General features: G+C 39.1%; 1 protein-coding gene and 1 long non-coding RNA gene across 7 annotated transcripts in view; one reads left to right on the top strand and one right to left on the bottom strand.

Moving 5' to 3' along the window:
• MAP3K20 (mitogen-activated protein kinase kinase kinase 20) overlaps window positions 1–27493 on the top strand; it is a 192455-nt gene that overhangs the window by 128428 nt on the left and 36534 nt on the right. For all 3 annotated transcript variants that reach the window (XM_058713740.1, XM_058713750.1, XM_058713730.1), the window contains exons 9-11: window positions 2447–2521; window positions 7251–7357; window positions 16039–16174. In XM_058713740.1, the coding sequence (XP_058569723.1) occupies window positions 2447–2521; window positions 7251–7357; window positions 16039–16174 (318 nt within the window). The remainder of the gene's footprint in view (window positions 1–2446; window positions 2522–7250; window positions 7358–16038; window positions 16175–27493) is intronic.
• Window positions 1–27493, bottom strand: part of LOC131502787 (uncharacterized) — a 49113-nt gene that overhangs the window by 18146 nt on the left and 3474 nt on the right. For 2 of the 4 annotated variants that reach the window (XR_009257188.1, XR_009257191.1), the window contains exons 2-4: window positions 17511–26502; window positions 13793–13875; window positions 3700–3949 (exon numbers count right to left, since the gene is read on the bottom strand). This is a non-coding gene — a long non-coding RNA (uncharacterized LOC131502787). Of the gene's footprint in view, window positions 1–3699; window positions 3950–13792; window positions 13876–16456; window positions 16593–17510; window positions 26503–27493 lie in introns of all 4 variants that reach the window. The other 2 variants (XR_009257190.1, XR_009257189.1) reach the window with 2 other exon arrangements.

The raw sequence follows: 27493 nt of genomic DNA, 5'->3' as shown, positions 1-27493 counted from the left end.
AACTTTTAAAATCTTGCCGTTTTGAAGTGTTGCAAATCTATTGCTAATATTCTGGCCATTTCAGGATGTTTTAATGCAGTAGGAATACCCACAATTAGGTAATCAGGACTTAAATGCTTTGGATTCCCTTTTAAAGTACTTTATATTTTTATTTTTTAAAGTACTTTTTGATGCACCAAAATAATCCCTTACATTAGCGTGTGAGTTTAGATTTAATTGATATTTGACCATATCAGATAACTTAAAATAATTATATCTTATTTCATAATGTCTCAAGATTCAGTAGCTAAAAAGTTTTTCAGTGAGAAAAGATGACAGAAAATTAACATCCATATTCATCCAGGTCACATTTCAGTTCTTAGAAAAAATGTGAGAAAGTTATATTGAAAATGTTACCTTTTACGAGAAATTTTTTTGCCATGGAGTGGATTCAGCTGAATAGTTGCAATCACTTCGTTTTTCTTAGTTGCTACTCCCAACCAGCCATCATATGTATTTGTGTGTATGTGTGTGTGTGTGTTTTTAAGTAAACACCCGATTTTCCTTTTGATCTTCATCAAAAGGTTTCCAGTAAAATAGGAGTACGGTTTACCATATATTACAGTAAAATAAGAGTGCAGGTTACTACATCTCCTCTGTTCAATGTAATCAATTAAAAAGATGTTTAGCATACCTTTAACTTGGAGAGGGTTGTTTTGTTTAAAACTTGGTTATAAGGTTTTATTTTGGTTTATTTTGATTTTAAGGTTATCTGTAATTCTAAATATAGATCATCTGGTTTTCCTGCCAGAACAACTCTTTTTCTAGTTTTATACACAACCTTCCCCAAATCCAAATAAATTCAGTTTAAGCTTTTTATTTACAAAACTTCTTCAGTAAACAATACTGTGGAATAAATCTCACTACTTCTTAGTGCAGCAGTTCTCAACTCACACCCAGCGCTCTTTCGATAACAACCCTGTTAATGGTCCCTCTACTTCTCTGAAATGAAATTCAGAGGTAGTGCAACCTACCCATTATACACATTATATTTTAAAGTTAACATAATGCTCTAACTGTAATAAAGAAGAAATCAATGAAAAAGGTATTGCAATGTATAAATGCACAGGCATGGCCACAAGAGAGGAGAGTGTGGAACAATTTTAGATGCTTGTCCCTGCAGGTAAATAGGATTCAACAGCTACACATGCAGAGTCGAGCTGAATTGTATCAGTGATTCCAGCAGCATGAGCAATGCTGTTGCAGGTGATGTTTTCCAAACATCTCGGTAAGGTTATGAGTACTGCAAAGATCAATCTGCCCTTGATTTATCTTATTTAGTAGTTGCATTCTTAATTCATTGTATTTTAAAACTGCTCAAAAAATGTGTTTATAAATCCAAGAGAGAGTCTGAGGTCAGAAAATGATAAACCTTGTTGTTTGCGCCCGGGGCATCTGGAGTTTAGTGGAGTATGAGGGAGTACTTAATCAGGGATTTACAACACAGTGAAGGATGTCTAGTACTCTTGACCCATGCCAGGTGCAGCCCTCCCGTCTTTAAAACAAACAAAAAATGCCTCTGCAGATCTCTAGAGAGCCTCCAGGGACATCGCAAGTTCTAGAGAACCACTTGTATAAAATGTTGGAACGGGACTGATCCTCACATTATAATCTCTGTTGTGTCCAGTCCCTGCGGTTTACCCGTAAGGGGTCATACATTCAGAATATCCTCTTTGGGGGTGCCTGGGTGGCTCAGTTGGTTGAGCGTCCAACTTCAGCTCAGGTCATGATCTCGTGGTCCATGAGTTTGAGCCCCGCGTCAGGCTCTGTGCTGACAGCTCAGAGCCTGGAGCCTGTTTCGGATTCTGTGTCTCCCTCTCTCTGACCCTCCCCCGTTCATGCTGTGTCTCTCTCTGTCTCAAAAATAAATAAACATTAAAAAAAAAAAAGAAAAAGAAAAAACAGAATATCCTCTTTGCTGATGAGAAAAGGCACACTTCTTTAAAATTCTCTCTTTGACGGTCTCTGCAGAAGATGCTTTCAGAGTTGTACACCTCCTGCCAGAGCCAAGCTGGTTGCCTGGCTGCCCGACCTGTCTGCAGATTTCGTAGTTGTCTATGAAAGAATGGTGATAGGTTTGTGGCTTTACAGTGTGTATTTCTGTTCCTTCTTGCCCCTGTCCTACTGTAGTTTCTTTTAGACTTGTGTCTAGGTGTTTTTGGATTTGTTGTGCTGAATCCAACTTCTCCATCCACTTGGATACCGTTTTGGAAGAAAAGTAGCATCAGTGTCTTTAGAGATTAGATATTATGAATCTAAACATAAATTCTTACTTGCCATGTATCAATCAATGGAAGTTTTAAAGTTAATGACTTATTTATGCTCTTAAATTAACTTTTATGACCTTTCAGTATTTGCTTACCTTAATGAGTCAATCCTTGTGTTGTTTTTCCTTTCTCTGTGGTAGAGATTAACCATTCCAAGCAGTTGCCCCAGAAGTTTTGCTGAGCTGTTACGTCAGTGTTGGGAAGCTGATGCCAAGGTATATAAATAAATATTCTTTTGGTCGTTGTTCAGAATTCTGAAATTTCACATGTTTTCTTGGTTTTGAGTTTCTAAAACTTGGAGTAATAAGATTCATTACAAAGCAAGCTGCATTGATGCTTCTGTGAGTCCCGGATGGACTGTAAAGGCTTTCTGTTGATATCTGTTCATCTTGATCCTTAGAAACTCATTACTGGCTTTCTTACAGCATTCTGGCACTCTTGACTCAATGGAAAGAATTGCATTCCTTTGTTTTTAATCTCTAATAATAAGTATTGCACTTTCACGTTATAAAAATGGCTAGCACACAGTGCTCATTATATGCCAGGCACTGCTCCAAGCACTTTATGCACATTTGCTCATTTGTTCCTTAGAATACCTCTATGAAATAGGTTGTGTTATGACACTCATTTTACAGATGAAGGGTCAAGGCACACAGAAGGTAAGTAATGCTCAAGGCCACAGGTTAGTACATGGTGAGACTGGAGAAGGAACCCAAGCAGTCTGAACCAAAGACCAGGCAAAAGTAGCACTTCTAGAGAAACTAGATTCGTGATGTTTTTTAAGCTATCACAATAGAGTTGGAGACATTCCAGAATGTAGACTTTCATGTGGTTATCACATTTGAGCATGAAGGCCCATTTCCTTTCCCTGCAAAGATCATTTTAAAAGACTCTCACATACATACGGAAATATTTATAGATAAAATGATAGGCGAGTCTTGGAGTTGCTTCAAAATAAAGTGAAAGGAAATAGATGGTGGTGTAGATTAAACAAGATTGGCCATGATAATTTCGAAGCCACGTGATAGGTATATGGAGGCTTGTTACGTTGTTCTGCATTTGTATATGTTTGTAATTTTTCATATTAAAAAGTTAGAAAGTAAAACAACGTCACAGAAGAGAAAGACTCAAGAAAGGAACTAATCTTATAGTTTGAATTTGTCCACTCTGTCACTGAAATCTATTGCGAACTGACTTTTTTAAACAGATCTAAGACTTAAGAATGGAATTTTCTTCCTTAATTTAAACTCCGTTCCAATCTGGCCCAGGAAGAATGCATGATGGTAACACAGTCTGTTCTATAGCATGTGTTTCTCTAGCGGGAATAATGCATAAACCACCGGTAAGTCTGAGAAACATGTTCGTGTAACACAGAATTCATGCTGAGTCATACCTGTTACCTAGCACGTCGTCCCACACCATCAAGTGAGAACAGCTCAACACCAAGTACAGTTTGCAGAGCAGCAGGGGACACAGATCTGTGAGGCGCCTCCGCCCACGTGCTCCCTCGTGGCTGGGTGGCTGTGCTTTGTCTTGGAGGAGTTTGTGGTTGGGTCTTCCCTGACTTGTACATGTCCCCTTGGCCCTGGTAACCAGCAACCTCAATCTTCGCTTTCACTCCTGTTCATCAAACTATCTTCACCCTTTTTGAAGGGAGAATCTTTTATTGACTTCGTAATTTTTTTTATTAACGAATTTAGGGGCGCCTGAGTGGCTCAGTTGGTTGAGTGTCCAGCTTCGGCTCAGGTCATGATCTCACGGTTCGTGAGTTTGAGCCCCGTGTCAGGCTCTGTGCTGACAGCTCAGAGCCTGGAGCCTGCTTCGGATTCTGTCTCCTCCTCTCTCTGCCCCTCCCCACTTGTGCTCTCTCTGTCTCTCAAAAATAAAAAATGTAAAACCAAAAAAAAAAAAATTAATTAAAAGAAAAGAATTTAACATTTTAAAAATTGTGTTAGTATTTTTATTTACTATGATTGTTTTTATTAGTATTCAGTGACAAAGCTGTATAGGTTTGGAATGGTCTGCCCCGCCTCTGTTCGCAGAATATGGGGTTTTGAAGCACTAAGAGAAATGCCTGCACTTTGCAGCTAATCCAGTAGAAAATGTAAGCAGCTATTTGCAAGTTTGCTCTAGAACATATATATATTTTTAATGCTATCATACCACCTTTTCCATACTGTACCAGTTACATGTCCATTGTGGCATATATAGTCATTTTGGTGGTATTTTTCTCTCTGATACTTAAATAAAAATTTTACCTAAAATTATTTGCATTGAATTCGATTAACACAACTAAATCTCTATAACTGCAATTATATCTCAGTATGCAAAGCAGGTTTTGAATTTCTTAATCGGAAGCTCCGTACTTCAGTAATTAAAATTCTAAGAATATACATTTTGGTGCATTAATGAAATGGTAGTGTAAACACCTAACACAGGAAGGACATCAGGCCCCGTGAAGCCATCAAGTTGGCATGTCTTTAACATGTAGCCAGCTTACCCTTCTTTAGCACGAGAGGAGTCTTGTATTCTAGCCAGGTGAAGTATAAAGTTTAAGACTGATTTTTATTTCCTACATTCAAGGCATTTTATTCTGATACAACTAATACATTCCTTCTGTATTTCATTGTACATCCAGCGGCGGCCCATGCTTCCAGCTCTCATGGTTGATCTCCAGCCATACCTTCCACACATCCCTTCCCTGGGCGTGCCCTCCTGTTTTCTTTCTTCCTTTGATTACTTCAACATCAAGCCCTCCCTGACTGTTCTGTTTACTGCAGCCCATACTTGGTACTCCTGTTCCTAAACCACAATCTGGGCTAAGGCCTTACCTTTTGCTGTTGTATTTTTTAAAATCTCTTTTCTGTCTAAATGGACTGCTGTCTCTTTGAGGGCACAGTGCTACCTTTGGCACCTTCCACACATTTAGTAAGTGGGTGCCCAATGTGTTAACTCAAGTAGCCAGACCAAGGCACATTTTAGTTTTCTGGCTAGAAGTCTGTAGCAATTCAGCCAGAAGTTGATGCCACTCCTGTGCACATATATAGAGCCATGACTGGTTACAAACCTTTCCTTTTTTTCCCAGCCTTTATGCTTTAAAGACATAGATAAAAAAAATATTCAGCTCACCTGTAGAAAAATGTTCTTTTGCAATGAGGAGGCGAAAGAGAATACAAGAGAAAGCTATTAGGTAAATGTCAAGTCATGCCAATGGCTCACACCAGGTGCTCAAAGTAGTTTATCAAAGAAAAAAAGAAGTAAAGGTAGGTAGTTTCCGGTTCTAAACTGGCATTTCTAAATAAGAAAAGAATAAAGCCCGGAGTTTGATAGGAATATCTTACTCTCGTGTGACACTGGGCAATCCATATTTTTCTGAGATTTTCCTTATCTACAAAATGGAGATAATAAATAATGTATATAAATGCTTAATAAATGGCCCTGGGTGCAATTTTTTTAATGTAAGCAAAACCTACGTGAATACTAAAGGGAACGTAGGCCTGGGCCAAATACTGTATTCTGCAATCAGAATATCTATAAACCATCATCACCACAAAATTCTATATTGTTGTTGTTTTTCAAATGTTCACTTTGATAATTTCCATCTAATTGTGTATTCTACCTATAAAATTAAAGTTTTTCTAGGGATACTTGTCACCTAATTACAAAAGAGTTTTACTTTATTTCAAGAATGATTAAATGTAGGGAAAAATATTCTTAGCCTCTCACTGCTTTTCCATGCAAAATGAAAATCCTGTATTATATAATTAGTTCCTGTGCAAACAATTAAAACATTTTTCCTTTTACAGCCTGACACATGGTAGGAGAAATGAAAATAGGAATAAAGTTAAGACCGTATTTTTCAAATTTCCTACTTAAGGCATTTTCTTCTTTGCTTATTACAAGGCTTACTGTGTATCAGCGACACTTAGCTACTTAGGCCCTCTTCTTACACACACACATACAGGCACACACGCCCTTAAAAGAATACAATGAAGGCAGAATTCAGAATGAATAGCCCAGTTTTATATTCCTGAGAAGTGGAAAAATTGTCTTTCTTAAGGTAGGAAGCACACAAGTCCTAAGAGCAAGCCACCTCAACGTTGTTCCTTCTTGTTTTTGTGCTCCTAAATTAAAATGCATGTTTTAATTGCTGCAACTGTAATTTGCTCAGAAATGGTATGAGGCATGATGAAGACAGAATGTGCATCATCCTTTTGTTATCTTTCTCCATTTTTGTTTTAACCTTTTGTCTCAGCCTTGGCTAGAGTCTAAGGCAACAGACTAGTGTGGTTACCGCTAAAGAAATGTGCCGAACCACCACTTTTTCAATTCCTAGTAAACTGTGCGTTAGAGCTTCCCGCTTCCCAAACTAGTTATGATGTGGAGTCAACATTGCAGACAATGAAGTCATAATGACTTTAAAGTGGGGGGCTTTTTCTATCAGCCAGTGGTTGGGGAAATTTTAGTAGTTCTAACAGAGTAAGTAGATTCTCCCCCAACATTGTAAGAATGTTCAAACATACAGAAAAGTTGATTGAATTTTATGGTGAACACTGGTAGACCTGTCACCCAGACTCCACCATTAACTTTTACTAAACTTGCTGTATCACAAAGATTTTTAAAGGATTTAACTTTTCCCTTTTAGGACTCCTTAATCCTACCCAAAAGAGAATTCGTACTTTCCGTACCTAGAGAAAAAGTGTAATTATTCCAGCCTTAGGCCACATGATAGAAAAATGGCAAGACTATTCTTATAATTTATTGAAAATAAGGAATATGGTTCCCTTAAACCTGAGTAGTCAGACAGTTGTAATAACTAAGTCAGGACATAGCATGTTATTTTATTTTCTTATGGTATGTCAAGCTTATTGTTTTGCTTGTGGATTTTCTCTTAAAGACCTACTTTCTTAAGTCCCAACAAGTTTATTATTTTCTCTTTTTCAGAAACGGCCATCTTTCAAGCAAATCATTTCAATTCTGGAGTCCATGTCAAATGATACTAGCCTTCCTGACCAGTGTAACTCATTCCTGCACAACAAGGCAGAGTGGAGGTAGGTAAAGCCTTGCACCAAGTCATGGCCTCTGGCTTTAAAAGATCGGGTCCAGCTCCACTGAAGAAGAAAACCAGTGAACTTGATGACACTCTAGAGTTTTGTTTTTTATGTTAAAATTTTTTGGAGATCTAGTAAGTCCTCCATTGCATATGTCTAAGTATTTGGAAAGACTATTAAAATCATATCTCCTGAGACCGAAGACAGTTACCAGACATTTCTCTGTACCATACACTCTGTATTAGGAAGTCTTGGCATCTGTCCAGTGAGAAATAAAAATATTATTTGCCTAGGAGTTTGCAGAGTACTGGATCTGTTGATGGAGGAGGTAGGGAGACTATAAAAACACTTTTAAAAGAAAACTATTGATGTTATGAATCCTACTAAATTTTGTCAAGTGGAAAGCAAACTTAATAATGAGAGAATTGTAATGTGTGAGTGGAAGGAGCAAGCCCAGGATGAGACAGTTGAGCCAGGTCACGTGCTGCAGTTATATAAATAGCATGTTTGGGAGCTGACATTATTCCTCCCTGACTCAGCAGAGATTTAAGTAACTTATCTCTGCTCCTGATAGCCTTGGCGGTAACGTGACGCCTTACGCCACCTGCTGATGCCCAATGAATACTGCATGCACCTTGGAAACATCGAGTTGTTCACTCCTGTTCTTAGATGTTTCCTTGGGCTTTCTGTATAATTGTTTTACAGTAACCTTATTGGTTTTTATTCTTTTGAAATCTCTATCTGAGTCCAGTGAGTTAAATCAGTTTTTATTTAGGGAAACAAAAGTCATACTCTCTGCTCGAATGTAGGTATGAGGGGGTTTCGTTCTGGACTTAAATAATTAACAAAACATGTAAGTTACTTGTTTCCTACAGTAAGAGACCAGCACAAATTAATCAGATCACTCTTGTTTCAAATCCGCATAAGGGATTACTCTAGTATAAAGGTCAACGCTGCACAAGACTCAGGAGACCCTTTGCACTCTGACCTCAGCAGCCTTACCGTAAGAGCATAGTTCTGCCTCTTAATTTCTGGCTTTTAGTCCCTCAGTAGATGCATACTTCTTCCTTGTTCAGAGTCCTTGCAAATGCAGTTTCTTCTATATAAAACTCGTCCCTTTCGGCAGCATACCACCCTTGACACCCACATCCAGCTTGGCTCCTAGTCATCATTTAGATAGCAACTGAAATAACGTGTATTTAAGGAAGTGTTTCTGACCCTAGATCAGATGAGGTTCTACTTTATGTGCCCCGAGAGCATCTCCTTTAGAGCCTCTACTGCTATTGGAATTAATAAGTAATTCTGTAGTTTGCTGTTTTATCTGTACCTCTCTGGCTGAAATGTAAAAGGATCAGATAATCTCTTTTGTTCATTACTATACCTACAGCATCTAGAATGGGCCTTGAACACAGCAGTTGCTCGATAAATATTTGGGGAAGGAAACATCATGGTGGCAGCAACAGTAAAAGACATTATGATATCATACAAGAGAATATAAATACGTAAGCTGATTTATTGACAGGTGTGTTTCTTACATTCATTCATTCACATACTCCAGAACCTCTGCTGAGGCAAGGCGCTCTTGTGTTGTGCCATGGTGATGAGCAGAACAGCCCTAGTGCATATGGAGTAGGGGGTCTAGCGTTGAACTACTGACTATAGATGCACAAGCAACTTATTACTACTTTGATAAGAATTATGACAGAGAATTACTGGACATCTGAGAGTATGCAACCATGAAATCTAGTCTGACGAAATAATAAAAGGATTTCCTGAGGGGATGCTGTTTGATCTGTTATCCAAAAGACTAGTAGGATTTTAAAATTAGTGTATTATAATAGCCTTGAGATATGATACTAAAACTATGCCAACAACATCAGAAAATAGGGGGACAGTTGGTAAATTTTCTATAGAAAAATGTAAAAACCTCCTTTTGGCAAAAGCAGTGCCCACCATAAACTTCCAGGACAAATGCCACACTGCCGTAACTTCTTTCCCCCTGGATAGTAGCTTGGCAGTTCCAGAAGTTTTTGGTCCCAAGACTCCATTACACTCTGAAAAGTTATTGAGGACTACAAAGAGCTGCAGTTGCAGTGAGTTAGATCTGTCAGTATTTACCACATTCAGAATTAGAACTGAGAAAAAATTTAAGTATGTAGCTCTTGATTCATTTAAGTAACAATAAATCCTGTCTCCGCACTCAGTCTGCGGCACTGGCACATATCCTGAAGCCTCTGGAAGGGTCTGTGCACTTGTGAGAGAATGAGAAAAGGCACGTCATGTTTTAATGTTGTTCTGAAAACCACTTTAATCTCTTCGATCCTTTGAAAAGCTCCCACGGGCCCCCAGATCACACTTGGAAGACTACGGTGGTAGACAGAGTTACTGCCTTTAAAATAACATTTTAATTATATCATTCTAAAGGACATGAAAGGCATTTCACAAAAGGAGAACTCAAATGGCCAATAAACATATGAAAATATTTAACCTCACGTACAATCAAGCAACTATAAGGGAACATAATTCATTTGCCAGATTGGCAAAAATCTACATTATGAAAATATCCAGCATAATAAACTTACTAATACATTGCTGGTGAAACTACTACCTTTTTGGAGGACAGTCTGGCAGTATAGATCGGCTGCCTCCACCACTACCACTCCATTCCTGAGGAAATGAAAGGCTATACAAGAATGTACAGATATGCGCTTATCACAGCGTCATTTAGAATTGTAAATTAGAAAGGGCATAAGGTGCAATAGATTTTTGGTTTTTTGTGATTTTTATGGTTTTAACAACTGATGCTATCTCCATATACAGAATAGATGGAGCCATTTATGATAAGACAGATCTGATAAATGACTTACAAATAGAGGCTAGGGTCCAGTATGATTAGAATGATTGCATTTTTTGTACTATAAACATTTACGTCTAGATGGTATGTGTACCTAAAAGTATCAAAAGGTCAGTGACACCAGTGGATAATTAAATTTGGGAAGAGTGTTTTCTATTTGGACAGCTTTATTTTCTACAAACCTGGATGGTTGAATAATAAATTTTTTTAAATGTCTGAAGATGAAAAGATGAGGGAAATAACATTGGTAATACATTAATGTGTTTTAGTAAAAAGCAAGCAGTTGCTTAGCTGGCTTCCCCCCTGGCTCTCTTTGAGAAACCATTTGATCCTGAGAGCTGGTGAGAGAATATGTTTCTTTACCTGAACCCTTAAACCAGTCTAAGAAGTAGCAGGGCTGTTTTATCTGAACGTGGCAATTGGTTAAAACCAGAGGGAATAATATCAGAGTAACAACACACACAACTGCCATTTATTATATTCTCACCAGATGCTCGTACTTTATCTGGACTATCTTTTTTAATCCATACGGCAATCCTGACTTCTGTCACAGAGCAAAATGAGATGGATGGACATGTTAGGTCACCTGCCCAAGATTGCACTAAGAGCCAGTACTAGAACCCACGTGGTCTGGTCCCACAGGCCTGCTGTGGTGCACGCTCTGCGCAGCGCTGCTCCCGGACCGTGGCCAGCACCATACCATCTGGTCATGACCATGCAGAGTTCACTTGATTCCTTTGAGCAAAGAGAAATACGAGAGCGTGATTGTTCTAGGTTATGATCAAGGCAAAAACATCCCACTCTGTCCCACATACCAAAAAGAATCAAATGCTTTGTCACATCATCTGGATATTTCAAAGGGCAACACATTCAGACTGTCCTCTTTCTCCTGACTTTTGTCTTGTGTCTGAAACCACATGACTACTGTTGGAAGCATGTGTAGGAAATCTTGTGTTTCTGGGAAATGCTTGTTTTGTGGTAGAGCTTCCTTACACACAGACCAGATGAAACATTCTGTTTTAGAAAATTAAATGATTTTTATTACAATTCTAAATTTTATATTTATTTTTTAGTTTTGTTTTTTGAGAGAGAGACTAGGGGAGGGGCAGACAGAGAGGGAGAGAGAGAATCTTAGGCAGGCTGTACACCCAGCATGAAGACTGATGTGGGGCTCTATCTCACAACCGTGAGATCATGACCTGAGCCGAAATCAGGAGCTGAACACTAAACCGAATGAGCTATCCAGTTGCCCCTTAAAATTCTTTTTAAAGCTAGGTTATTTAAAACCATATAAACTATGTTCTTTCCAGGGTGCCTGGGTGGCTCAGTCGGTTAAGCGTATGACTCTGGCGCAGGTCATGATCTCACAATTCGTGGGTTTGAGCCACACGTCAGGCTCTGTGTGGACAACTCAGAGCCTGGAGCCTGCTTCAGATTCTGTGTCTCCCTCTCTGTCTCTCTCAACATTAAAAACATTTTTTTAAGTGAACTATGTTCTTTCTTTTGATCTAATAGATGATAGGAAAGAAATCTACAGTCAGATATCTCCTTGTTCATATCTTCAGCTTGTTTCTCCTACTATTGATTTATTAGCAATAACAGCCATGATCATTAAGAACAGGAAATGTGTCACCCTGTTGCTCATGTTTGCAATTTTCATTGCCCCACATAACTGCCTTGTAATCGGCACTGAGTGAGCTGTGTGGCACTGTGAGGCATGTTCAGATCTGTGTCTCTTGGCAGAATACTTTGCTGATTGTATTCCTCCCTCGTGATTAGAATACCCCCACCGTGGCACACCTTGTTAAAAACAAGAAACGGGCATCTGGGTGGCTCAGTCGGTTAAGTGTCTGACTTCAGCTCAGGTCATGATCTCAAGGTTTGTGAATTCGAGCCCCATGTCAGGCTCTGTGCTGATAGCTCTGAGCCTGGAGCCTGCTTTGGATTCTGTGTCTCCCTCTCTCTCTGCCCCTTCCTCACTCTCTCTCTCTCTCTCTCTCAAAAATAAACATTAAAATAAATAAAATAAAATAAAAACAAAAAACAGGGGCACCTGGGTGGCTCAGTGGGTTAGGCATCTGAGAATTTCAGCTCAGGTCATGATCTCACAGTTCACGGGTTTGAGCCCCAGTGGGGCTCTGTGCTAACAGTGTGGAGCCTGCTTAGGATTCTCTGTCTCTCTCCTCCCTCTCTGCTTCGGCCCTGTTAGCACTCTGTCTCTCAAAAATACATAAACACATTAAAAACAATAAAACCAAAAAACAGATAAGGAAATGTAATCTTTGCAATCTGGATATTAGCACAAATCCTTTAATATATAACACTAGTATTCATATTATTTACTTACCATCATATATATAATATAGCTATTTTTACAAATTGACCTTGAAAAGATAATTACATTTCACTCTCTATTTTTGGCATGTGAAAAATTGATACTAGTGGAAGTCAACTTTAATTGGATTTGGGTTAAGAGAAAAACCATCATTTTCATCAACTAAAACACTTAAACTTTTAAAAACACCTATGTTTATAGAATAAGAAGGTTATATACATACATCAACAGATGCACTCAATGCAAAAGAATCCATTAACAACATGGGGAGCGGGGTCATTGCATTCCTCATGGTACATAACTTCCCACACTCCCTGCAGAAGCGGGCGCCTGGGGCAAGGAGTAGTGTTGGGAAGTTCTGAGCCTGAGGAGCCGGGGTTGAGGAAGCAGATTTTACTCAGTGTTTGTTTTTCTGTGTCACAGCTTCCAGCTTACTTAACCATTGGTCTGTTTTCCAGAAGGGCTCAAACTCACAGCTGGCTCCCAGAGCTGAAACTTGAGATGAACCCTTGCCTAAATTACCAGTGAAATTGAACGTGCTGGCCGCTTACCCCTGACCAGAGTATCCATGCGATCATTCTCTCGGGCAGGGGTGTGGTGTGGCCTGCTGGAGGCACTGCACAGACAGCAGCCCAGCTCCCCCGACCACCTGCCACTGAGTGCCCCCCTCTCTGCTGCCTCCTCTCCTCACCCTCTGACCCCTTCAGTTCCCCAAGATGGCTCACTTTCACTTCCTTTGTTACAAAGTTTAACCTAAGGTTTCCCACATTGATTTTTTTCCCTCAAATCTCCATTTGAAAAATAAACACACACTTATTTATGAATGGTCATAATCTTTGTGTCAGAAACATCAGGGATAAAATGTGAACTTGATGATAGTGATAATTCTGAAAGATTGCTGATTTTGGTGCCTTTCTTCAGGTAGTGTGACTGTACTTATGTTCTATAATTTTCAAATGACGCCAATAAGAGGAATGGAGTGTCAACGGCAGGTGCTTTTACACTAACTTGCTAACTCCCTGGCTCTGAGGTTCTTTTCAGATAACCAGAGAAGTCCAGTGTTGGACCCAAATCCAGACCCACCTCAGTAGCTGTTCCCTGTCTTAGATGTTGCCAAATAATACCTAGGACCTTTTTTTTTTTTTTATGTTTCTTTATTTATTTTGAGAGAGAGAGAGAGAGAGAGAGAGAGAGAGAGAGAGAGAATATGAATCCCAACCAGACTCCATGCTGTGGCAGCACTTACCAGCTAATAACCAGTCAGCTGTCTCCAGGCCTTTCAGAAACTCAAGGGAAGGAACTTCCAGCTCTCAGAGCACAGTGACAGGCCTGAAGGAAGAAAATGGCTTGTACTGAGCCATGTCATCAACAGTTCATTTTCTACAAAGGTTTCTATAACTGGACATATTCTAAGTAATGAGGTTGATTGGCCTATAGAGACTAAGGAGGGAACTTTAAAAAAAATTATTAGTCTTCAAAAGAATCCTAGAGTTCATCTGATCCACACTTGTTGGATTATAAAAATTACCTGGGTTTTTAAAAAAAAATTTTAATGTTTATTTAGTTTTGAGAGAGAGAGAGAGAGAGAGAGAGACACACAGAACGTGAGTGGGGGAGGAGCAGAGAGAGAGGGAGACACAGAATCCAAAGCAGGGTCCAGGCTCTGAGCTGTCAGCACAGAGCCCAACGCGGGGCTAGAGCCCAACGCGGGGCTAGAACCCACGAACCGTGAGATCATGACCTAAGCCGAAGTTGGACGCTTAACTGACTGAGCCACCCAGGAGCCCTGGGTCTTTTATTAAATAATGGAAATTCTTAGTCCCTACCCAGCCCTACTGAATCATAAGCTCTAAGGAAGGGTCCTAGGAATCTTTGTGTTTTGTTGTGTATTTATTTGTTTTTTAAAAAGCTGCCATGGGGCGCCTGGGTGGCTCAGTCGGTTAAGCGGCCAACTTTGGCTCAGGTCATGATCTCACGGTCTGTGAGTTCAAGCCCCGCGTCGGGCTCTGTGCTGACAGCTCAGAGCCTGGAGCCTGTTTCAGATTCTGTGTCTCCCTCTCTCTGACCCTCCCCCATTCACGCTCTGTCTCTCTCTGTCTCAAAAATAAATAAACGTTAAAAAAAAAAATTAAAAAAAAAAAAAAAAAAAAAAAGCTGCCCAGGTAGTTATTAGGATCAGGCAGTCTGGGGAACCCTGGTATAAGATAATCATCACCCCCTACAGCTGAGAAAACTAGGTCAGATTAATCAAGTGATTGAGTTACCCAGTCAGGGAATTAGGCTAACCTGAATTCACTAGGGACAGGATGTTGATCACCCAACCTGAATATCATTTTCCCCATCTCTATATATGGGATTAGTACTGGTTTCTTGGGGCTGTTATGAGAATAAGATGAGACATTGTGTAATAGTGCTTTCTAAACTATAAAGGGCTAGTTTAATGTCAGCATTCATTAAACAGCTAAACCAGGACACCAGCTCCATAGCTTAGGCTCTACTCTCGTGGGTCTTCAGTACTTTGTTAGGAAGTATTTTGAGCTGATTTTTCCAGACTAGAAACTACCTATAGATTTTTAAGGATGTGACAGATTTCTTATTCTCTGATAGTTTCCTGTTTGGTTTAGAAGCACAAGTTTTGCCAGACTCACAGAAATAAAGGATCAGATTTATGGTTACCAGAGTTGGTGGTGGGGACAAATAGGAGGAAGGTGACCAAAAGGTATAAACTTATACTGGGTGCCTCCGTCCATTAAAGGTCCGACTCTTGGTTTCCGCTCAGGTCATACCTTACAAGTTCCTCAGTTCTTGGGATTCTCTCTCTCCCTCTCTCTCTCTGCCCCTCCCCCCACTTGCTTATGCACGCTCTCTCTCAAAATAAAAAAGATATAAACTTCTAGTTACAAGATAAATAAGTCCAAGGACTATAATGTGCAACATGATGACTACAGTCTAATGTATCATATGTATGAAAGTTGTTTAGAGAGTACATCTGGAGAGTTCTCATCACAAGAAAATTTTTTTTTTTTTTTTGCTTTCTCTATATGAGATGATGGATGCTAACTAAATTTATAGTGGGCATCATTTCACAGTATGTGTAAGTCAAACTATTATGCAGTACACTGTAAACTTACACAGTGATATATGTCAATGACATCTCAATAAAACTGGCAAAAATCACAGTCTTATTCAGCCTTTTATTTTAGCCTTTTAAGTTTATTTTTGAGAGAGAGTGTGAGCAGGGGAGGGGCAGGGTAAGCGGGGTTGGGGGAGAGAACCCCAAGCAGACTCTGCACCGTCAGTGGAGAGCCCTACGTGAGGCTGGATCTCACCACCGTGAGATCTTGACCTGAGCCAAAATCAAGAGTCAGAGTCTTAACGACTGTGCCACCCAGGCACCCCAGCCTTTCACTTTCATTACACATTCTGATGGACCACTAAGCATTTAATAACTCTTGAGCAAAGCTGAGACTTAAACCAGTCATTCCTGTGCAGGTGCGAAATTGAGGCAACTCTTGAGAGGCTGAAGAAACTAGAACGGGACCTCAGCTGTAAAGAGCAAGAGCTGAAAGAGCGGGAAAGACGTCTGAGGATGTGGGAGCAAAAGCTGACGGAGCAGTCCAACACCCCGGTGAGTGCTCCCCATGGGTGACTCGGCCCCCAACTTAGAAGAGGCAGCATGGCGGCCCTCCCCTCCCCCACGGCCACCTCCCTCACTTCCTGCCTTATGCCTGCACGGTGAAGGGCCTGTGTTTACACTCAAGTAGCGCTCGGATCTCGTTTCAATTAACAAAATGCCAGAAATTTAAAAGAAAAGCTTAGCCTATTTCTGGCCCTTTCTCTAAGTACTGTTATTCTGTCAGCGTGTTTGTATATTAGAATTACAAAAATAAAATGCAGTGTATTTTCGCACCATCTGTTAGATCCCCAGAACACGTGCCTAACGGCTGATTAACTCCATAGAGCCCATCAGGAATTAATAAGCGGAACGCCGAGGCAGCTTGCTGTCCAAGAGTCTCCATGTGGCAGAACTTAAGCAAGTTTTCCTTCTAAAAGAGAACAAACTTGGTGACATATCAACGACCAGCATTAATATTCCTTGCTCCATTTAGTGTTACAATCACTGCAGCAAAAGATTGGAAAAAGATGTCCCTTGTGACAAGCCTCTAATATTTACTACTTAAGAACTACCTTGTTTTTTTCCCAAGCTTTTTATTTAGAGGAAGATAAAAATTCTTCATAAGGATTTCACTATTTCTGTATTTAACTTATACTTATATATTGACATGATATATTAAAGTCTAACCAAATTTCAGGATTCTTCCCTATTTTGAATGGTTTATCATTTCAGGAATTTAGTAGATCATTGGCTTTTTTGGGTTTTTTTTTTTTTCTTTTTCAACGTTTTTTTTTTTTTTTTTTTTAATTTTTGGGACAGAGAGAGACAGAGCATGAACGGGGGAGGGGCAGAGAGAGAGGGAGACACAGAATCGGAAACAGGCTCCAGGCTCCGAGCCATCAGCCCAGAGCCTGACGCGGGGCTCGAACTCACGGACCGCGAGATCGTGACCTGGCTGAAGTCGGACGCTTAACCGACTGCGCCACCCAGGCGCCTTTTGGGTTTTTTAATGGGTAAAATTTGTCCACTTTATATATTTTTTCTACCGTTTATTCATTTTTTGATAGAGACAGTGAGTGGGGGTGGGACAGAGAGAGAGGGAGAGACAGAATCTGAAGCAAGCTCCAGGCTCTGAACTAACATCACAGAGCCTGACGCAGGGCTCGAACTCATGGACCGTGAGATCATGACCTGAGCTGAAGTCGGACGCTTAACCGACTGAGCCACCCAGGTGCCCCAATATTTGTCCACTTTGAAAACCAAGTAATGGTAAGATTAAAAGTAAAATTATGTATTTTAAATTCATTTTTGATAGTTGCTGCGGTAATTATACCCCAAAAATACTTACATGCTCTTCACTTGGTGATCTTCAAAAAGCTTTCCTATTTTTAAAAGCCTTAATCTCCATTAAGCAGCCAGTGCCCAGTTGCAGAGTATCTTCCAATGTCTAAAGAATAACATAGTTTGCCTCCTTTTCCGGTTTATGTGGAAAAGCAACCTGATATCCAAAAAAAGGGAAATACAATGAAGTTAAGTATTTATTATCAGATTTAACTTTTTCCAAAATGACTCTGGCCATCCACGGACTTCCAAAGCAAGAACTGAATTGCTATACATAAGACTGCCATGGGACATTACAAAGGTACTACATTTAGTAAGTTCATTTGGCTCTCAAGAGGAAAGTCGAGTCTGGTTGAATCGGTATCAACAGGCGGACTCAGAAAGCATCACCCTCAGGGTCTGCTGGGAGCACGGCTTCTCCCAGAGCTGAGGAGAGGCAGACACATGGCTGTCTTCTGAAGGCTGAGAGGCGGTTTTTTTTTTTTTAAAAGTACATTGAAATCTTAAGCTATAAAGCACTGCATGGCTTGACTCTTTCTAAATGTAGCATTGTAAGAAAAAACTTTAAACTACCTATTACAGTATGCTTTAGAAGCTTTCTTTGGTTTATCGGCATTAGTTTTGCTAAGAAATCATGGGCTGCCTTGCACACATTATTGCTATTAGTAACATAGTTGTGTAATAAATAATGAAACAGTAGGAGTGCTCAGTAGGTTGTATGCTTGCGTTTTAACTCCAGAAAACTTTCTGTAAAGGAACCGCTCTGAAGGCTACCATCTAACAATGGACAGCATGAAGCATGATCTCAGAGTTTCTTCTTCTTTTTTTTTTTTTTTTTTTTTTACCTATGAGGGCTAAGTTTTCTTTCTTACAGTACTTGCTTTTAATGTCTCTTCTGCTTAGAGCTCATATTTCTGAAGGAAAGAAAGTTTGTGCTCAGGTATTTTCTAAGTGGGTATTTTCTTTTATCCTCACATCAGTTTCTAGTTGACTTTAAATGAGGTTTCTGAGAGAAAGATGAAATAAACCTTTTAAAAAGGAAGTGGCTGGAGGTTTAGGTTTTCTGTCTGTAGCCTCATCTTAATTATAAAAGTTTAACATTTATGTAACTTCATAAAAAATAGTATTATTGGATTTATTTCAAGGAGGGACACCATTTACTTTCCTGAAATTGAAACATTAGTTGAAGATATTTGGGAAGAGGAATTCTCCCATACAGAAATACAGACAGTGTTTGTTTTTTAATTATTGTTGCAGCTTGATGTAAAAATTTGATTTCTCTTAAACATCCAAGCTTATTTGAGAGACATCTGTTGAGAAGGCGAGGACAAAGCTCTCTAAAGAGAATCTAACAATTGAAAACAAATTTGAGAAGCTGCAAAGTTTGGCTGCAAGGAAAATAATATCCTGTTTCCAGTGTTAAAGGATCTAACACAATTTTTTCCTTTTTTATAACTGTATTTTTTAGCTGAAGCATGTGAAGTTCTTATTGATGTAACAACTCTGGAAATCTATTCCTAATAGAGTAACATATTTTTTAAAAGCCCAACTCCAGGGGGTGCCTGGTTGGCTCAGTCAGTAGAGCATCTGACTCTTGATCTCAGGGTTGTGAGTTTGAGCCCCGTGTAGGGTGTAGAGATTACTTAAAGAAATAAAACTTAAAAAAAAAAAAAAAAAAAAAGAACCTCAACTCCAACTTCAGTTTAAAAATTAGGAAACTGGCCCTAAAAACCATATTTATACCCAGGATGTAAATGTCATCCCATGTTATTTGTGCACTATTTATCATAAATTTACCCATATTTGAACACCACCAAAAATATAAGCCTTAATTTGCTTGTTTCTCAAAAGAAGAGGCAGTAACACTTTTCAGATCCTGACAGACTCCTGAAATGAGTAAGACCAGCATTTATGGGAATAGGTTAGTTGTTCAAAATCATGATGTAAGGTAGAAAATAGAGTTCTACCACTGTGAGAGGGGGAATTCCTAGAAAAAAGAGTTCTACTACAAGAAGGGCACTTAGAGAATAGAGCAAAAGGTAACAGTCTAAATTAATACTAATTTTCTCTCCCCCAAATTTTCATATGCATTTATGTCCTTAAGTATTAGAGACAGATCTAGAATTTGTTCACTAAGTGAATTATTTCATAAGTCAAGTAACTAGGTTTCTATCTGGTTGTAATAAATAATAAGCAGAAACTACTGAATCCTAGACTCCTTTTTAATTTAGAGTCAGATGATAATCTAGATAGAAAGGAGATTAATGGCCCAGATTTCTGTAGAAGGGTATTGACTACTGAACTGTCTTTATGCTTCCTCTGAACTTGATCCTTTGGTACAAGGTTCCTTCATTTTTTACTTGAGATTTAATCTCTACTTAATTTCTTTTTAATTTAATATTTAACGTTTCTGTGTGAAAGTGAAATTGGAAAAAATTAAGAGAGATCCTAAAAACTGTTGTAAGCGAAATGAGGGCTTAAAACTTGCAACTTCCTTCCCATTTGAAATCTGGCCTGCTGTGGCGCTCTGCAAACTTTTGGTTGTGGTTTACTCTGTCATTTATAAATTATGGCAAATATGCTGGAGCCAAACCTGCCATTAAATACGTTTTTACAGGATTCCCTACATTCGTTTATTTCACTAATCATTTACCTTCTGTGCAGCACCCACTAATTTTGTGGTATCTGTTTCCTTTATTTAAATTGGTCCTAATTTCTCTTTTTGCTTCTGTCCTTTCTTCCCTCACGATAGCTTCTCTTGCCTCTTGCTGCAAGAATGTCTGAGGAGTCTTACTTTGAATCTAAGACAGAGGAGTCAAACAGTGCAGAGATGTCATGTCAGATCACAGCAACAAGTAACGGGGAGGGCCATGGCATGAACCAAAGTCTGCAGGCCATGATGCTGATGGGCTTTGGGGATATCTTCTCAATGAACAAAGCAGGAGCTGTGCTGCATTCTGGGATGCAGATAAACATGCAAGCCAAGCAGAATTCTTCCAAAACCACATCTAAGAGGAGGGGGAAGAAGGTCAACATGGCCCTGGGGTTCAGTGATTTTGACTTGTCAGAAGGTGACGATGATGATGATGATGATGATGATGATGACGGTGATGAGGAGGATAATGACATGGATAATAATAGTGAATGAAAGCAGACAGCAAAGTAAGAAAATTGAAAATGTTCGGCAAACCAAAAGAAACTTGCTACTCAGTCTGTACGAAAACCAGTAAGGAGGTAGAAAAGTAAGCACGGAATTTTTAAGCCAATCACATTTCTATGACAGTCATTTCTTTAATGATTTTACTTTTTTTTTTTTTCCTGCTTACAGAAAAATGGGGGTGGGTGGGGGAGGGTTAAGCCAGAAAGGTATATTTAATGAGTCAGCAAATGTGGTGCCTGATTATAGAAATTTGTGACTCTATTATACAATATAGTATTTTTCACAACTAATTATATTCTGGCTTTTTTTTTTCAAGCAAATACTTTATACTTTGATTTGATTTCATTTATTTAATTGCTTAAGAAAACTTAGATTTTGAAAAAGCACTCTTAACTCCTAATTCTTCTTTGACACTGATTTTCTTGTAACACACTACATTTCTTTTTCTTCTGGCAATATGCTGTGCTGTCAGAAATAATTGAGAGTGACTACAAAATCCAACAATAAAAAAATTGAGATGAAAGGCGGCGATCACAAATACTTCAGAAATACCTAAATGCCAAGAATTTTCAATACTTAATAGCACAACTACTCACAGTAAAACCTGAGAGATGTTCTTAATAGTATACTGGAAGAAGAAATACTCTAATTTGAAACCAACAGCAGATGTTGCAGGCTTTCATGCCAGTGCTAGCCCTGGAAGCTTCTGAACAACACACGATCATCTGAGGCGTAGTTTATAAAAGAAGGGTATGGTCTTAAAGGGAAACTTACAGGCAGGGCAGCTCAAGTGCTAATACAGACCTGCTCTGCGCTGCCAGTAAGGATATACGCATGTTCTTTTTCCACAGGGGCATGATCATTCTGGGTTCTAAATATATGCAGAGATGTTTTAAAGAGGGAACTAAATATATAAAGGGAAGAGCAAAGGTAAATTATATCTACTGAGACAGACGTGGAGGATGAAGGGTACTTTTTAATTCAGATCCAGCCTCCCAGAATGTTTTTGGGTTTTTTTTTTTGGACCTGGATTGAGCCACACTGGTGATAAATGGAAGTGAATGTAGGTGCCGTCTGAAAACCTAGTTCTCCAGAGAGAGGTTCTCAGAATGTTATCACATTTGTCAAAGCTATAAAACACTGTTTGAAAAAACAAAACGAACTACAAAACATTTGTAGTACTATATATACAAGAAAGGCAAAAGAATAAAAACTTTTTTCAGCCTATTTTGGAAAGAAGGGCCATTCATTTGACTATTAAACTAAAACACTTTTGGTAGTTCTTTTTATGGGGAATTTAAGAAAGGAGATCATCATAGATATTATCTAATACTATTTCCAAGTATACTCAATCAGGAAAGTCTCTGGAAATTTGAAGCATGACAGGCTTCTAATCCCTATTAACAGCTGAAAAATACCACAAAATGATCAGTACACTGTGCCAGCTTTATTTGGAGAAAAATAACTATTAAAATGTCCTGGGGTGTGAAATGCAGAACAGTCTATATGCCATGGTGATAAAGAGAAGGATCTGTAGTCAAATTATGATTCAAAACTACCGTGTAATCTGTTAGAAATTTAACCTGTGTATCTGTCTGCTCATTTTTGCCATGGGAATGGTAACAGTACCCACTTCAAAGGATTGCTGAAGGGATTAAATGAAATAATACATGTAAAGCACTTAACACAGAACCAGGCCCATGGGAAGTGGTCAGTTAACTTTAGCAAGTCTTCATTATGCCAGTGAAAAATAAGTGGTTACAGTAACCTGGAAAATTATCAATTTCAAGTAATACTTCTTGAGTAGTAGGCAATGAAAGTTAAAGTAAACAGCTTTCGGGAAAGATGAAGAAAGCATTCTTAGAACGTAAACTATATAAACAAATTTAACCTGGTGTTCTTTGAAAACTACATACCTGAGGGGTTTGCAGGCCCTGCTACCACCCATAGACTAAGTAAAAACAGAATGAATAGGTAAGTCTTTCCCCTGGAAGATGGGTTCCCTCCATACCCAATCTAGTACACCTTCTGTCTATGCAGCCATTCACAGATGCACACTCCACAGTGCTGCCGGCAAACAGGCACAAACCTCAACAGGTGTCCTGTTCGTGCGCAGACGTAAGAGGAGCACTCCTTGACTCAAGCTGAGCCCCTCAAGCTGAGCATCTGGGAGCCAAGCAGAGGGGTGGTTTTCAACTCTTGACTTCCCAGCATGCCCTGGGGACACTGTAGTCCAGCAACCTGGAGGAGAGAATCAAGGAGCAAGTAGTTAACATTTTTTTTAATGTTTATTTATTTATTTTTGAGAGAGACAGAGACAGAATGCGAGTAGGTTGGGGGAGAGAGAGAGGGAGACACAGAATCCGAAGCAGGCTCCAGGCTCCGAGCTGTCAGCACAGAGCCCGACGTGGGACTCGAACTCACAAGCTGTGAGATCATGACCTGAGCTGAAGTCGGACGCTCAACCGACTGAGCCACCCAGGTGCCCCAAGTAGGAAGTAGTTTAAAAGCCTCTTGCACATCTTTCTAGAGAAAGATAAAGTCATTCATTCCACAGATATTCATTGAGCCCCTTCTCTGTGCCAGGGACTGTTCCAGGGACCAGCTAGAGGGAGACCCTGGTGCTCATGGAGCACACCTGCTAGTGAGCAGAGATCCTGACAGTAAACAAAACAAGTGGGTTCTATAGTACGTAAACACTTGTTAAGTGCATGCTGAAAAACGGAGCAGGGAAAGAAGATGACACACACGGAGGAATGTTGTGGGTTTTCAAGTGTGGTCGGACAAGGCCTCGCTGATCAGGGAATGTCCGTGGGCTAATTTTGAGATCTGTGCACTTTATGTAAGAATGTAAACCCTGCCTCTCATTCAAGAATCCTCATCAACAAATTTAGAACATATAAACAGAACGAAACTGACATTTTTTTCTTAATTTACATATAAATCTATCGTAATTACACATAAAGTTTCGGTGTAATAGAAGCACCGAATAGAAGCAGCCAAATAGGGCTAGAAGAGAAAGGTAATAGGACTCAGACCTAGGGGTTACCGTTAATTAGGGAATATCTCCCTGATCTCTCCACTGCTGTCATCTTCCTCACCAGTATTCAGGGATTTAGGGTACAGCAGAATTGAAAACTTCATTGATAAGCTTGAAATTGTTCTCCACCTGGAATTGTATTTTATTATAGGTAATTATCATACAGCATTACTTTGTTTCAGTTAAGTCCCTTTCTAGGGTTTTGAACATCCCTAAAGTCTAAATCCTATAAACAAAATTTTAAAGTGGTCTCACTCTATCTGTGAAGATTATTTAGAAGACTTTAGACTCTTATTACTTTTCAAAGGAACTGTTTATTATGCACATTTTCTAATGATGTTAATTGTACAGCTTCTAATTCACTTTTCAAATTAGTTTTTCAAATGGCAAATTGTTGATGTTGGATTTATTTCCAATTACTTGACTTACAAAAGTGTATACTTATAAAGAAACACTAAGAAATTTAAAGACTCACAATAATAATTGAAACTCTAAATTGTCATAATTTTCAGAGTCCTACAACTGAAAATATAATTACTCTTTTTCATCTCTTTTTCTATATTCATAAAGTTGACGATCTAGAATTTGATGACTCTCTACCAGCCATTCTCGTCTTGGGCACCTAATGATGTTTGGCGGGGGAGGAGGCTGGAGAATATTTTTGGTTGTCACAGTGACTGGGGTGTATTTAATGCCCAGTGCCAAAAATGGTAACATCCTGCATGCCAGGGACAGTCCCACCCAATAAAGAATTCCATTTACCAATAGCATTGTCCCTTTCCCCTTTAAGAAACTTGCTAAACCTGGCAGTTTTACAGTTCTGTATCAAATTTTTCTCCCTCAAACAAAATTGCTCAAGTCAAAAGATGCATTTCCAAAATTACAACTATTGTACAATCTATAGTTTATAGGTTTGTGGCATTTATCTTAAATCCTCCCTTGTGGAAATGGTTTCTTTCCCCTTAAGAATGCTGGTGGAAACTTTATAAAACAGCAAAATTTACCTGGGGTGGGGGTTGGTGTCACTCTGTTACACTAATTCCAAAATAAGTAAAAAAGGAAAACATCACTGAGGGAGCTATAGTTCTTCAAAGCAGCCAGGTTAATTTAAAAGGGCTGTGTGTGTGTGTGTGTGTGTGTGTGTGTGTGTGTGTGTTAAGTAAAATCACATTTTAGTATTTTACATTAATAACCAATGGGAAGAGTTGAAGGCACATAGGACACTTGTTTTGGATCCTCTGGAAATGTTGAGGGCCAGTTTTTAGCCAGTGATGTTTAACATGCAGCAAATCTGTTAGATTTTAACACCAGCTGAGTTAATTCAAAATTGATTCCCATTAAAATCAAGGAATCAGACGTAAGATTTGGGAGAGATCCAGAATGACTTCTCCTAGAACTATGATGTACATAACTTTATTTTTCAGAGTTTTCATTGGAGTAGTAAGAATTTCATGAAAGATCATTTTAATAGCTATTCTGAGTTAAATATTGAGACTTTTTTGGTTTTTGATACGCTAGACTTGTTGCAGCATTTGAAAACTAGCACATTCTCACTCTACCACATATGAGAGAGCATAATTTTTCTATAATCAGGCACCTTTTGCTGCTTTTGAGTAAGACTGTTTTCCTGTTTAGACTTTAAGCGTTGCCAGAAAGAACAATCTGTTCTGTTCTTTCGATTGTGGCCCAGCCTGATAGCTGTAGCATTTCTGTGATGAAAAAGGAGCGTGTACCAGGAAATCTGAAGGGCTAGCTAGCCATGTTCGTTTATGCTTCAACTATCAGTTGCACACTATTGCCTATGAGGAGCTTTCTGGCATGTGATTATTGACTTTAAAACTAGTGTTTCAAGCACCTACATTAATTATTTTATATTGTGTGCAGAACAGTTTAACTTTTAATGTCAGATACAATACACTGCACATATTGCTTTTGCACTTTTAGAAATTTTGTACTAAATAATAGGAAATATTTATATTCTTTGAGTGTGAGCTTTGAATAGATGGCATTATCACTTTTTTTTTTTTAACAAAACCTTTTTCTCAACTATTCTGTTGCAATGTTATTCTGAGCAAATCCTATGCCAAATATCTTGTATAATGTTTGTATGGAAGATTACATATCACTCGTGTGTGGTAAGACTACTCAGTTATTGATTTCATAGTTGGAATTTGATATTCCAGCACAAGTCCACAATGTATTCAGAAATCCAAGTTGGTGTCATACATTTCATTTTGATGTGAACTTTTCTTTGCTTTTTTCTTTGTTTTAAGACTCCATTTTGCAATAAACGTTTTGACAGTAAATCCCTTTGTTATGTGTTGCTGTGTATATCAGATCTTTGTTAGATGGGATTTCCCAACATCCTTGGAAGGAATCACGGTCACACGCATGCACATGAATGTGAGCTTTTCTCTCCTGAAATCAGTTGAGTGTAAACAATGAATTTGTAAAGTGATGGGGCAGTCACGAGGTGGATTTTTTCTTATCCTCAAAAGAACAAAAGGCTTAGAACTCATGCTACAGCAGATACACTGACATGCTAAGAAGGTACAGAAAGCATAAAGGAAATGGTAAACCACTATGTGGCTAGAGATCATTAACTCTTACCCCCATCTTGCCAAATTCAAACCGTCTTGAAGCAGTGTCTGGCTCCAGCCTTCCTATCACTGATCTCTGCAAGCCTTGTGCAAGAATCCTGCCAGAGTGATTATCAAACTGAATCTATGCCTTTCCCTTGGCGTCCTCTTGACGAGCCACTCTAGGAGGGCAAGAGAACTCTTCCCCTCTCCTTTTGACCTTAAAACCAAATATGATGGGTGTTGATTAGTTGTTTCATTTACAACCTTTATTCAAGAAATACTTAACGATTTTGCTTAGCACAACATTTGGGAATTGTATAAAAATCAAACCACCACATATCCCCCCACTCCCTATAGAGGCCAGCCTTGATGCAAGGAAAGAGTTCTGTAAAGTCAGTCTGTTGTTCCTTGAACTCATCAAAAAAGTTCCTTATTTCACATTTGTTTCCATGATGGGAAAAGGGAATGACATGTTCCTGCAGCTGTATTCAGCTGCCCCATGAACAAATAAAATGTCACGGGGCAGCTAGAACACTCAAACTGTACACAATCAAATATATCATAACTTGTGGGTTTACAACAAAAATTCTGATTGGCTCCCTAGAGATTTTTAATCATTGCCAGAGAGAATTTAGGCATTTTAAGCAAAGATGTTAAGCATTTCCCCTTTATCCTCCAATATACACACGCATCCAGTGCTCCAGTAAGGCAAACATGCCATGCCCCCCTTCCCTCCTGTCCCCAACACCAGTGCCAGTGTCTGGCCTTCCTGCTTCTCCTCAAGTAGAATCCCATCTCTGTTCTTTGTGCCCTAGAGTACCCAGCTCAAGCCACCATGCCTTCCATCCCCATCTTGGTCTATGAAACCCTCCCTTTTCCCTGGTATACCTGCACACATTGAATTCTCTATCAGAGGATTCAGCATTTTAGTAAATGCACCTTGCAGCTGGATTCATTCAACAAAATGGTTCAACAAAAATTTACCAAGTATTGTAAGCCAGGCACTCTGCTAGGCACTGAGTAAGCCAACATGAAGGTAGCCTTAAACTCCTTCATCTATAATCCGTATCGGTCTCACCCCCAATTAAATTAAAAGCTCCTTAAAGGGAGGAGCATACCTTTCCTAGTATGGTTTTGAGCATGTGAGTTCAAAATATTTGCAGATTAGAAACTCACCCACCTTCCGATTTTTACACTAATAGTAAAAG

The sequence above is a fragment of the Neofelis nebulosa genome, chromosome 2, assembly GCF_028018385.1.
Source record: "Neofelis nebulosa isolate mNeoNeb1 chromosome 2, mNeoNeb1.pri, whole genome shotgun sequence".
Taxonomy (NCBI): Eukaryota; Metazoa; Chordata; class Mammalia; order Carnivora; family Felidae; genus Neofelis; species Neofelis nebulosa.
This window is presented reverse-complemented; position numbering and strand designations above follow the sequence as displayed.